The sequence below is a fragment of the Tursiops truncatus genome, chromosome 14, assembly GCF_011762595.2.
Source record: "Tursiops truncatus isolate mTurTru1 chromosome 14, mTurTru1.mat.Y, whole genome shotgun sequence".
In the NCBI taxonomy this organism is placed as follows: Eukaryota; Metazoa; Chordata; class Mammalia; order Artiodactyla; family Delphinidae; genus Tursiops; species Tursiops truncatus.
This window is the reverse complement of record NC_047047.1, coordinates 67,562,447-67,574,646: the sequence shown is the minus strand read 5'-3', so window position 1 is coordinate 67,574,646 and position 12,200 is coordinate 67,562,447. Positions and strand designations below refer to the sequence as shown.

Below are 12,200 nucleotides of genomic sequence, written 5' to 3'. Positions count from 1 at the left end.
ATTAATTTTTTTCTTTCTCTCTGTGGTTATGTTATTAATGTGATATATAGTTAGGCTCATTTATTTTTATTTGTTTTAAATTTTAGAGTTTTTTTCAGTTTTTGGTCTAATTTTATCTTTTGAATATGTAAAACATAACATGATTTAAAAGTCAGAACTGTATAAAAAGATGTCCCATTTCCTTCTCTATTCCTTCCATCCCATTCCCACTCATCCCTGTAAGAAACCAATTTCATTACTGACTGACTTATCTCCTGTGTTTCTTTTTACAAAAACACGTGTGCGTGTTCGTGTATGCTTTGCATTTCCTTCTTTCTTTCTTTTTTAAAAAATTAATTAATTAATTAGTTTATTTTTCGCTGCGTTGGGTCTTCATTACTGTGCGCAGGCTTTCTCTAGTTGCAGAGAGCGGGGGCTACTCTCCGTTGCGGTGCACAGGCTTCTCATTGCAGTGGCTTCTCTTGTTGCGGAGCATGGGCTCTAGGCATGTGGGCTTCAGTAGTTGTGGCTTGCAGGCTCTAGAGCGCAGGCCTATGGAACTCTTCCTCATTATTGTTCACATTTGGGTGTGCTCACACATTTGCGAGGGTTATTCGGGCAGTCTCTTACGTAGGGCATTTGAACTGTGTGTTCATGTAAATACATGAAATATACTCATTTTCTAATGGTATTGTGGTCTTGATGATCCCTTGATTTTGAGTCCTTTATAAATTAGAGATATTAGTCCTTTATTTCTGCTATACAGTTGACAATTGAACAAGGCGGGGGGTTAGGGGCACTGATCCTCTGCACAGTGGAAAATGGTGTAACTTATGGTTGACCCTCTGTATCCATGGTTCCTCCCTATCCACATTCCTGGGATAGGATCATTGTAGTACTGTACTATTTACTATTGAAAAAAGTCTGCGTATAAGTGGACCCTTGCAGTTCAAACCCGTGTTGTTCAAGGGTCAACTATATATTCCATTTTCTTTGGGTTTTAACCATGCAAAAGTCTTTCCTTTAATTTTTCTGGGGTAGAACTTATCAATCTTTTATTGAATTTGGATCTTGATGAACAGAAAGCTCCCCTCACGCCACACCCACTCCATCTGTGTTTTCTTTTAGTACATGTTTTCTTCTAGTGAAAGTGATCTTTCTCTTGCTCTCTTTTTTTTAAAACCATTTTTTAAATTAAAATAGTTAATTTACAATGTTCTGTTAGTTTCAGGTGTACAGCAAAGTGATTAAGTTATATATATATATTCCTTTTCAGATTCTTTTCCATTATAGGTTATTATAAGATATTGAATATAGGTCCCTGTGCTATACAGTAGGTCCCTGTTGTTTATTTTATATATAGTAATGTGTAAATGTTAATTCCAAACTATCATTAAGAGTTTATTCTTGTGTATAGGGTGAGGTATGGACCAATTTTATATTTTTCTAAATGACTATCCAATTGTCCCAATATATATACTTAAAGTTAATCTTTTCCTGAGTGATTTGAGATGCTACCTGTATCAAATACTCAGTTCGCATGTGCACTGGTTTATTTCTGGACTTTCTTTCTGTCTATTGATGTGCTGGTACCATACTGTTTAATTATAGATGCTTTATGGTAAATTTAATGTCCGATAGAGTTAGTCCTCTCTTCAACACTCTTCTATAGAATTGCTGCCCTTTTTCCACATGAACTTTAAAATGAATGTGTCTAGCTTCAAATTATATAAAATTTAAAGTATTTTTTCGTTAATGGTAGTTAATGGTATAAATGGTTGGTGATATAAATGGTTAATGATATAACCCAGATTTGATTGATCTCTCCCCCACAGGGCAGTCTGACATGCAGCCTATAGCATCAGTACTGCATACTGGCCAGCTTCATTCTGATTGGTCAGATTTCTATTCTTATACTCAGTGTCTTTGTCGATCACTTGTTAAGTATTTTCAGTATACCCCCTGCTAGGGGTTTGTGTGACCAGCTATTTATAGAGTTGCAGAATAAGGAGGTAGAAGTAGTAGCCTGTTTCCTCAGCCTGGCTAGGACCAAATACTTAACCCCCTCAATTCCTTTACTGGACTTCTGTTGCCCTCAAAGTTTGGTAGTAGATATTTTAAGTGCAAGATATGAGGGCCAAGAACAGGTGATAGTTATTCCCACAGTACCACGTGTTTGTATAACATTTCAGTTTTCATTGTGCTTTCACATCCATTATCTCATTCATCCGGGAAAAGATCGTGGCAAAGTAGGAAATGCCCTCATCACTAAATCAGGAGACCTGGATTTGGGTCCTGATTCTACGTCTCACTATCAAGTTTACTTCTGACCTCTAGTTTCCATATATGTAGAAACAGGGATAGAAAAAACCTATTCCATAGGGTTGTTATAAGGATTAAATTGAATTAATTTTTCAACAAACATGTATTGATCGGTAATCACGTGTCAGCCATTATCAAAAAGACTGGGGCTCTTGAGCAAAATAAGACACCATCTCTGCTCTCAAGGAGCCTTTAGTTTAGTGGAATGAATCCCAGGATTTCCACTTCTCCCTTGTCTGGTACCTCAGTAACAAGAGGAAGGTGCTGGTAAGAGCAAAATCCTACTGTGGAAGGACTCAGGGAAGATATCTGTCTACCAAGGGCCAAAAACACAAATATGTGGGGAATTCCCTGGTGGTCCAGTGGTTAGGAGTCAGCACTTTCACTGCCATGGGCCCAGGTTCAATCCTCGGTTGGGGAGCTAAGATCCTGCAAGCTGTGCAGAACGACCGGAAAAAAAAAAAAAAAAGAAAAGAAAAGAAAAAAGAAAGAAAACCCCACAAATATGTGAAGCTGCCAGGTTTGCCGGGAATGGCCCTGGCTGATGGAGCAAATTATGTCTACTTTTTTGGGGGGCGGGCCGTGCTGAGCATCATGTGGGCTCAGACCCATGCCCCCTCCGTTGGAAGCATGGACCCTTAACCACTGGACTGCCAGGGAAGTCCCTATGTCTGCATTTTTGATCCCTGGATTCCTGTCAGATAATAAGGCCCTGTTCACCCTGCTGCTCTAATGTCCCCTAATTTTCAATATCCCCGTGTGTCTGCCCTATTTAGAAGTTCCAGCATGAGCTAAGCACCAAGTGGGTGCTGAATACGGTGAGTACAGGAGCCCACGTGCTTCTTGGGAAGATCCTCCAAAACCACATGCTGGACCTCCACATTTGCAACTCCAGGTTCTTCTGGCGGGCTCTGGCCGTGCTGCAGCTAGGACATGATGGGATGGGGCTGGGTGGGGCCTGGCTTCAATGCCTAGGCTGCCATAGGAGGGTGTATTTCAGAGGTATGTAGATGTGAAGGGGTAAGGATTGACTTTTCTCTTGTGCCTCTCCTTGTCCTTCTATCAGGCCCAGCCTCTCCTCTAAGGAGTATATGTGCACACATGGGTGCGTGTTTGCGCAATTGTAACTATTAGGCAAGATTCTTTCAGTTACACATATGTGTGACAGAAATCCAATTTGTACTGGTTTAACTAAGCAAGGCAAATGATTGGTTCATGTAACTGAACAGTAGCTAGATCCAGAAACGCAAAATGACATGCTCCAGAACTTTCAGCCCTTAGCTCTGCTTTCCTCTGTGTTGCTCTCACTCTCAGGCAGGTTTTCTCCACTAGGTGGCAAATTGGCCACTAGCAGTGCCAGCCTAACATCCTACCAATTTAGCAACTCTGGCGGAAGGAGAGTTTATCTGTCCCTGCGATTCCTGCAAATACCTGGGGGAGGGTCCTCATTGGTTTGTCTTGGGTCACATGCCCATCCCTGAGCCAATCACTGTTCTCCAGGGGAAAGCAGCCCTCTGCCCAGGCCTGGGTCACCCATGCTCTCCCTTTAAGATGGCAATGGAGGAAGGGGCATGAAATGAGCCTCAATCAAACAGTGTGGCCTGAGAATGGGGGAGCAGTAATTCCCCAGAGGAGAATCAAGGTGCTGATACAGGAGGAGGAGGCATGGGTGCTGAGCGGATAGCACAACAGATGGTCCTGAAAGTAGGGTTGCTAGATATAGCAAAGAAAAATATAGGACACTGGTTACATTTGAATTTCAGAGAAATAAAGAATACTTTTTAGTATAAGTATATCCCATGCAATATTTGAGACATACTTATACTAATTTTTAAAAATTATCCATCTGAAATTCCATTTAACTGGGTATCCAATATTTTTATTTGCTAAATCTGGCAACTCTACATGAAAGGAACCCATGAATCGGCATTTAGTGAGCAGCCATCAGGGCCCTAAAACAACCTTCTCGAATGAGTAAAACCAACCAACTGGGAAAAAAAATCCTTTATGCTTTTCTAGTTCCTGGAGTTGGGGCAGATAGGGGGAGCCAGAGCTACCTATGATCCAGTCCTTGCCATCCCAGAGTGGCCCATCTAATGGAGGAGAGACAAAACCAACACTTGAAACACAGAACAATTAAGCGTCAAATTGCATGATCCTTACTGAAGTCCAATAGAACATCAAAGAAGGTAGGACCTATGCACTATAGCAAAGCAGAAGACTTCATGGAAGAGGTAATGTTTGAGCTGGGCCTACTGGTTATGGCTTGGAGAGGTGAAGGACTGAAGGGCACTTTTGTTAGAAGGAGTATTAGCCAAGGCCCAGAGGGGGGCTAGGCATGATATGTGAGGGACACAGGTTTGGAGTCACTTTACAGAGTGGTGAGGGAGCAGGAAGGGGAGAAACTGTGGAAGATTAAAAGCCAGACAGGAATTGGGACTTGCCAACACAGCTAGATCTGTGCTGTCCAGCCACCAGTCACACGTGGCCATTGAGCACTTGAACTGAACTCCAAATTTTATTTAAAAAGTGAAGCATGTAAAGTTTTCATTAAATGCAACTCTATTCTTTTGGTAGGACTCTATTTCACTTTTGCATTGAAATTCAGCACCTGAATTGAAATGTGCTGTAATTGTAAAATACAAACTGGACTTCAAAGACATGGTACAGAAATATTGTAAAATATCTCACTAATAATTTTTAATACTGTTGACATGTTGAAATGATATTTTGGATATATTGGATGAAATAAAACATGACTAAAATTTATTTCACCTGTTTCTTTTTTAATGCTGTGCTAGAAAATTTTAAATGACATATGTGACTCATTATATTTCTATTGGACAGTGCTGAGCTAGATGGAGAGGAAAAGGGTGGTGAAAAAAATAGAAGCAGTGTTTGCAGATGAACTGTCTTACAGCAGTATAAAGGATGGATGTGGTTAGGGAGGAAACCAGAGGGAATGAGTTCAGTTTAAGATGACCAACCTTTGGGATTGCGGGGACATGGCCAAAAATACGACCAATTTGCCATTAATTCTCCAGTGTAACCCAGCCAACCAAGGCCCACCACCAACCCTTTTACCCCAGTTTTCCTTTACAGCTGGGGATTGTAAGTTTGCGATTGCCTACAGGGACGAATTCTCTACAGCTGGTCTTCAAGATCCCAAACTCCCATTCTCCCTTGATCCCATTCTCAGCTCCCATGGCTTTCTAGCCCAGCATGGATGTTACCACTTCTTCCACAGCGGTTCTAGGGACAGCCCAAGTCTCGATGCATCGAGAGCCTCCTCCAGGCGATCCACGTCCCTCAACCACTGTCGGATGATATTCGAGCAGCTCCCATCTCCTTCCACGTCCAGGTTGCACAAGAGAAGGAACAGGTAACTCGCGAACTGCTAGTCATCTAGCAAACACTTACTGAGTACTTATGATGTGTCAGGAACTTGTCTCGGCACTGAGTTTACAAAGCTCAGTGACACTCTGCAAGGAACTCCCCCTGTTCATGGAGGAGACATGATTGTGACAAGTAGTCAGAGAAGTGTGAAAAAGGTACTACAGGGGTGCCGAAAAGGAGTCTTCAGTTTTGCCTAGGAGGGGAGTCAGGAAAGAGAGGGAGAACTGGGTCACGAACCAGTCTTGATGAATAGGAGTTTTCTGGGTCAGGATGAAGGCTACTCTCTGCTCTTGACCCACCTCATTCCAATTTCTGGTGTTTGAAAACTCCCTTCTATTCTTTTTTTTAATTTATTATTTTATTTATTTATTTTTGGCTGCGTTGGGTCTTCGTTGCTGAACGCAGTCTTTCTCTAGTTGCGACGAGCGGGGGCTACTCTTCGTTGCGGTGCGCGGGCTTCTCATCGCGGTGGCTTCGCCTGTTGTGGAGCACGGGCTCCAGGGTGTGCGGGCTTCAGTAGCTGTGGCTCGCGGGCTCTAGAGCGCAGACTCAGTAGTTGTGGCACACGGGCTTAGCTGCTCCGTGGCATGTGGGATCTTCCGGGACCAGGGCTTGAACCCGTGTTCTCTGCATTGGCAGGCAGGTTCTTAACCACTGCGCCACCAGGGAAGCGCCTCCGTTCTATTGTTGCATCCAACCTGGTATCTTCTGACTCCCACACTGAATGCCCTAGCTCCTCCAGGGTTCTTCCTCAGACGACCTCACTTTCTCAGGCTTCAGTTCTCGCTGCCTCCTCCCCACAGGTGATCCCCATAGCCTTGCTGAGCCTCCTGTTCCGGTGCTCCATCCCTGAGGCCCAGGCATACCTGGCTGCAGCTCCCTCTGTCCGTGAGGCTGTCAGGAGCGCCCTCACCCGGCCAGGTCGGAAGCGCAACGCCGACCTCTTGGAGACCCTAGATCCTGCTGTGCCGTGAACTGGTGTTTCTGGGTGCGTGGAGGGGGCCAGCCCACCCCACGGGGACTTGTTGGGCCAGCAGCACGTGAAGTGGGAGGAGAGGGCCAGTCTCCAGGAGCACCAGCCGCCCAGGCTGGGGAGACAGCGTCTCTCTCCTTTGGGGAGATCTTGCTGTTCACCCAGTGGTATCCACTTTCCCTGGCATATTCTGATTTCAGAAATAAAACTGAATGTCTTGTTTCAAAAAGTTAGCTTTCTACTGAGATCAGAGTCAATAGATCAGAGGTGGAACAAGATGAGTGGCATGGGTCGGTCCCAATAGCAGTTTTGTTTCTTTATGTCTCCACCTGCTTCCCAACTCCATTTCAGTGGTCACTGACCCAAACCTTATTCCAGCTTCTTTATATCCCCCCATCTCCAACACGTAGGTGCACACGTGCACGCACACACACATACTTCACTCCTACAAAGAATCACACAAGCAAGGAGAGGTGGAACTTAGATAATTCCAAGGAAAGAGGAAGAAGTTGTGTCCCCAACATAGGACACTCAGAAAATAACAATCCCAATTAGGCATGACAGGATCATCACTAGAATGAGTGCTACATCCACACACTGGGCCATAAAGTGAGAGTTGCATCCCTACCCAGTGTTTGTAAAGGGAACATAAGGAACTCTGAGGGTGCCAGAGTGGGACCCAACACACACTAGAGACCCCACTCTGAACATTTTAGACCTCAGCTGTCACCTGTTTTGACAAATCAAAGGCACCCTCGCTCATCCCAGACCCATGCCAGCTCTTCAGTGCCTATGACTGTGACCATGGTAGTAGAGAGCTGGCTCCCCCTTGTGGTCAAGAAGTACCTAGGCAATAGACACTCAGGAACTCTCTGGGGACAAAACCTGTCTGAAGCTCACTTGAACCTTTCTGCAGGAGGGTGACGGCTAAGGAACCAAATAGATTTCAGTTTTATGAAGACAGAGTATTCAGTCTTTTAAAGACAGCCATAAGTTCCCTCTCTATATCTGTGGGCCTCCGGCCTCTGTCTGAACTCTTTTCCTGTTCTATTGATATATCTACGTTTACTTTGCTACCTTAGGTCTTTAACCAATGCCCCTTTCCTCAACACCATTTCCCTAGTGCCTTCTGACTGCCATCGATTTGGTTTTTATCCTCCACAAACACCTCTTCCTAACTCTACAACTCAAGAGGAGTAAAGTTAGGAAAAGATCCTGCAGAGGCTCTCAGCTTCTCTTTACCCACAACTCTCCCCCATGCACTTGAATTATGTGAATTCGTCTCTCATCCTGGCATCACGATCAAGGTCAAGTCAGAGAAGATACCCAGCTTTCCAGGGCTGGAGGAGGCAGAGCCAACATGTGCAGTAGCCCTACTCCCACATGTGGGATGGATAGGGTGCAGGGTCAGATTTCCCCAAGGCTGGATGCAGAAGGACACTAGAAGTCCAGAGGTTCTTTCTTTCTTTTTTTTTTTTTACTTGCCAAGTACTTGGATGGTGCAAAGATATCAAGTGAATTCAATTCGTATACAGTTGCATGTGATACTCAGGTGTTATAAACAAGGTGGTATACTTGCTCACCTTGGGAAACTTTAGAGGCTGGGCTACACTCTGGCATTGTAGAGGAGAAAAAAATGACTAAGATCTGATCCCCACCCCCTAGGAACTCACAAGCAGATATGAGCAATTGCAATACAGGACAGAGATCATTGAGGTGGATTCCAACAGCAGGCTAGGTACAGAGAACTGCCAGAATTGTTCTGAGGATATTACAGGGTAGGCCAAGAATCAAGGACAGCTTTGGAAGAAGGAGGTTGGGGTGGAGTGAGGGAACATTCAAAGAAAACCTGGGAATGTTTGGAGGTTTGCATGGGTGTGTGGATCCAATATCAGAGAGTCAGGTCATTGTCAGTGGAACCTGAGCTCTAGGAAGAGCTAAAGAGATTCAAAGATTTTTAAAGACCTATCCAGATGCAAAAGGTAGGGTGACAACTTTTACCACTGTTTAGAGAAAGCAAATATCTGAGGGCAAGAACAGCTAGAAAGTAATCTGTATCAACACAAGACAGTAATTTCTCCTGAAATGACTAAAAGGGTCTAACCCAAAAGACTGGGTTGGATTGTGGAGGATGAAGGAAACAATTTCCTGTTATATCTATTTACTAGATCAAAAATAAGAGGTGCAGAGGCAGAAGATATTTGGATATTGCATATACTTCATATTTAATGTATTTAAAGATGGAATTCATGATCTCTCCCCCAAGTCAGCTATTCCTTTTATAACTTAGGTGGTCTGGAATATTAGGGTGGAGCAAGTTCCCATGGGACAGTAAGGTTGAAGGAGGATTTGGGGACCAGGTGAGAGGTAGAGGGGCCCCAACATGGCTCTACGGATGGGCCCTAGAAGCACAGCAAACTCTCTAAGATCCAATGTAAACTCAGGTATGGTTTAGAGAGGTAGGTCAAATCCTAGGGCTGACGGGACAGGCACTGCACCTAGGTCGCAAAATGCTTTCATCCTGGAAAAGAGAAGAACTGGGCTTAACTGTAAACTAGTGGCTGGGGTGCTGTGGTATGAGAGAGATAGGAAGAAGAGCCTTGAGCACCTTGTAGTGCCAGAAAGTAACGACGTCCTCATAAAAACAAAAGGATGGGGTCATGTCAAAGGGACCCAGGAGTCCACCTGAAAGAGCTCTCAGTGGCCAAAGCTGGAACAATTTGAGCAATGATATAAATAATGCCGTATTGGACTATAACACAAAGTAGAAATTAGGTGTACATGAGTTCATACTGTTATAATAAAATAATTGAATAAATAAATAAGGAGCCAAATCTCCCTAACACAAGAATTCCAAATAATATATGTAGATATACCCCACTCCAGGAAATGGAGCTTAATAACCTCTCACTCTCTACAACCCCTGTATGGGCAAAAGTAAGAGGCTTGCTTCCAAAGAACAGAGTATTGAAAGAGAAAAATAGAAACTTCACATTGGAGAAGTCTGGCAAGCACTACCTTAACCGAGTACTGGAAATTAGTGTCACCAATTGATATCATGTACCACCTGATACGATGTAACAAGAACGGCACGTCACCTCAGTATTCTTCCCCAAACCTCAGTCTAAGCATAAGGAAAACATTAGAGAAACCCAAATTTAAGGACGTTTTACAAAAGAACTGCCTAGTACTCCTCAAAACAATAAAGGTCATAGAAAACAAAGATTGAGAAACCAAACAACAGTTGTTACTGTATAGGACCTACAGTACTCAAAGGAGAAATAAACAAATCCACAATCATAGTGAAACTTTTATACACTTGTCTTAGTAATTGGTGGAACTATATTCAGTATCCTGTAATAAGCCATAATGGAAAAGAATATATATGTATAATTGAATCACTTTGCTATACAGCAGAAATTAATACAACATTGTAAATCAACTGTACTTCAATAAAATAAATTTTTTTTAAAAAGAGACAAGAAAGAAAACTATCAGGAAAAAAAAAAAAAAAAGAAAGACTGAGAAACCATCACAAGATCAGAGGAGATGAAGGAGGCATGACAACTAAATACAGGTCCTGGACAAAAAAAGGACGTTAGGGGAAAAACTGGTGAAATTCAAATGAAGTATGGAGTTTAGTTAATAGTGAATGTACCAATGTTGTTCACATAGATTTTTCAAATATAATAAAGTTAAAACATTAGGTGAAACTGGATGAAGGACACACAGTAACTCACTGTGCTATCTTTGCAACATTTCTGTAAATCAAAAATTTCCAAGATAAAAAAAAAAATTTCCAAGATAAAGTGTTATTTTCTTTTAAGGTCAAATTTACTGTCATAAAGTTATTCATAATACATTATTATTTTTTTTCCTTGTTGGTTATCTATTTTAAATACAGCAGTGTGTATGTACATTTCAATCCCAAACTCCCAGTCTATCCCTCCCCCCAACCCTTCCACCTTGGTAACCATAAGTTTATTCTCTAAGTCTGTGAGTCTGTTTCTGTTCTGTAAATAAGTTCATTTGTATCCATGTTTTTTAGATTCCACATATAAGTGATATCATATGACATTTTTCTTTCTCTGTCTGACTTACTTCACTTAGTATGATAATCTCTGGTTGCATCCATGTTGCTACAAATGGCATTATTTCATTCTTCTTAATGGCTGAATAATATTCCATTGTATATATGTACCCCACTTCTTTATCCATTCCTTTGTTGATGGACATTTAGGTTGCTTCCATGTCTTGGCTATTGTAAACAGCGCTGCAATGAACATTGGGGTGCATGTATCCTTTCAAACCATGTTTTTCTCTGGATATATGCCTGGGAGTGGGATTGCTGGATCATATGGTAGCTTTCAAATAAAGTTTAAAAAAAATAAAATTAAAATTACTACAGTAACAAGTATGTGGGAAGAGGTAAGTAGAGTTATAATATCCTAAGGCCCTTGATTTATCCATAAAAAGGATAAAGGTTTTGATTAATTTAAGAATTTGATAGGTTAAATGTGCATATTGCATTTTAAAAAGAATCCACTAAAAATGGGGTTGGCGAACTCTTTCTATAAAGGGATGGACAGGAAATATTTTCGTCTTTGCAGGCCCCCTGTAGTCTTTGTTGTAACTACTCAACTCTACTGTGGTAGCATGAAAGCAGACAGACTGTGTATAAAATGGGTGTGGCCGTGTTCCAAAACTTCTTCATTTACAAAAATAAGCAGCAAGCTAGATTTGACCCACCTGCCACCATTTGCCAACCCCAGCACTAAAAGAACAGAAACAGACAGTATAACTTCCAGTTAGTAAAGGGGAAAATAGAGAGATTAATTTAAAATACTTAGTTGTCTAAATAAAGACAAGAAGAAAGAGAAAAATATAAAACAGGAAAAAATAGGAAGTGCAAAGTAAAAGGGTAGATTTTGGTCTAATTATTTGAGCAATTACATTAAATGTAAGTGGAATACATGCTCCAGTTAAAATCTATTTATTTTAGATGTATCACTTACAAATAACATATATTTATTTTATTCAAGTATAGTTGTTTTACAATGTTGTGTTAATTTCTGCTGTACAGCAAAGTGTTTCAGTTATATAAATATTCTTTTTCATATTCCTTTCCATTATGGTTTATTATAGGATATTAAATATAGTTCCCTGCACTATACAGTAGGACTTTGTTATTTATCTATTCTATATGTAATAGTTTGTATCTGCTATTCCCAAACTCCCAATCCATCCCTCCCACACCACACCCCCTTGGCAACCACAAGTCTGTTCTCTATATCTGTGAGTCTGTTTCTGTTTTGTAGATTAGTTCACTTGTGTCATATTTTAGATTCCACATATAAGTGATATCAATAACAAATAACATATATTTAGATTTTGGTTTATTTTGTATCCTATATTACAACAAAGGGATATAGAATGGTCGAAAGTAAAAGAGTGGAAAAAGATATACCATGCAAATACCAACCAAAAGAAAACTGCTATAGCAATACTAATATTAGACACAGTAAGTTAA

At 41.5% G+C, this 12,200-nt stretch overlaps 1 protein-coding gene across 1 annotated transcript in view; it reads left to right on the top strand.

Moving 5' to 3' along the window:
* The window catches only part of GCKR (glucokinase regulator), a 29,324-nt gene extending 17,507 nt beyond the window's left edge, over positions 1-11,817 (top strand). The window contains 3 exon segments of the mRNA XM_019943053.3: positions 3,078-3,223; positions 5,545-5,683; positions 6,501-11,817. Of these exon segments, the coding sequence (XP_019798612.1) occupies positions 3,078-3,223; positions 5,545-5,683; positions 6,501-6,671 (456 nt within the window). The 3' untranslated portion in view covers positions 6,672-11,817.
* The last annotated feature ends 383 nt before the right edge of the window (positions 11,818-12,200 follow it).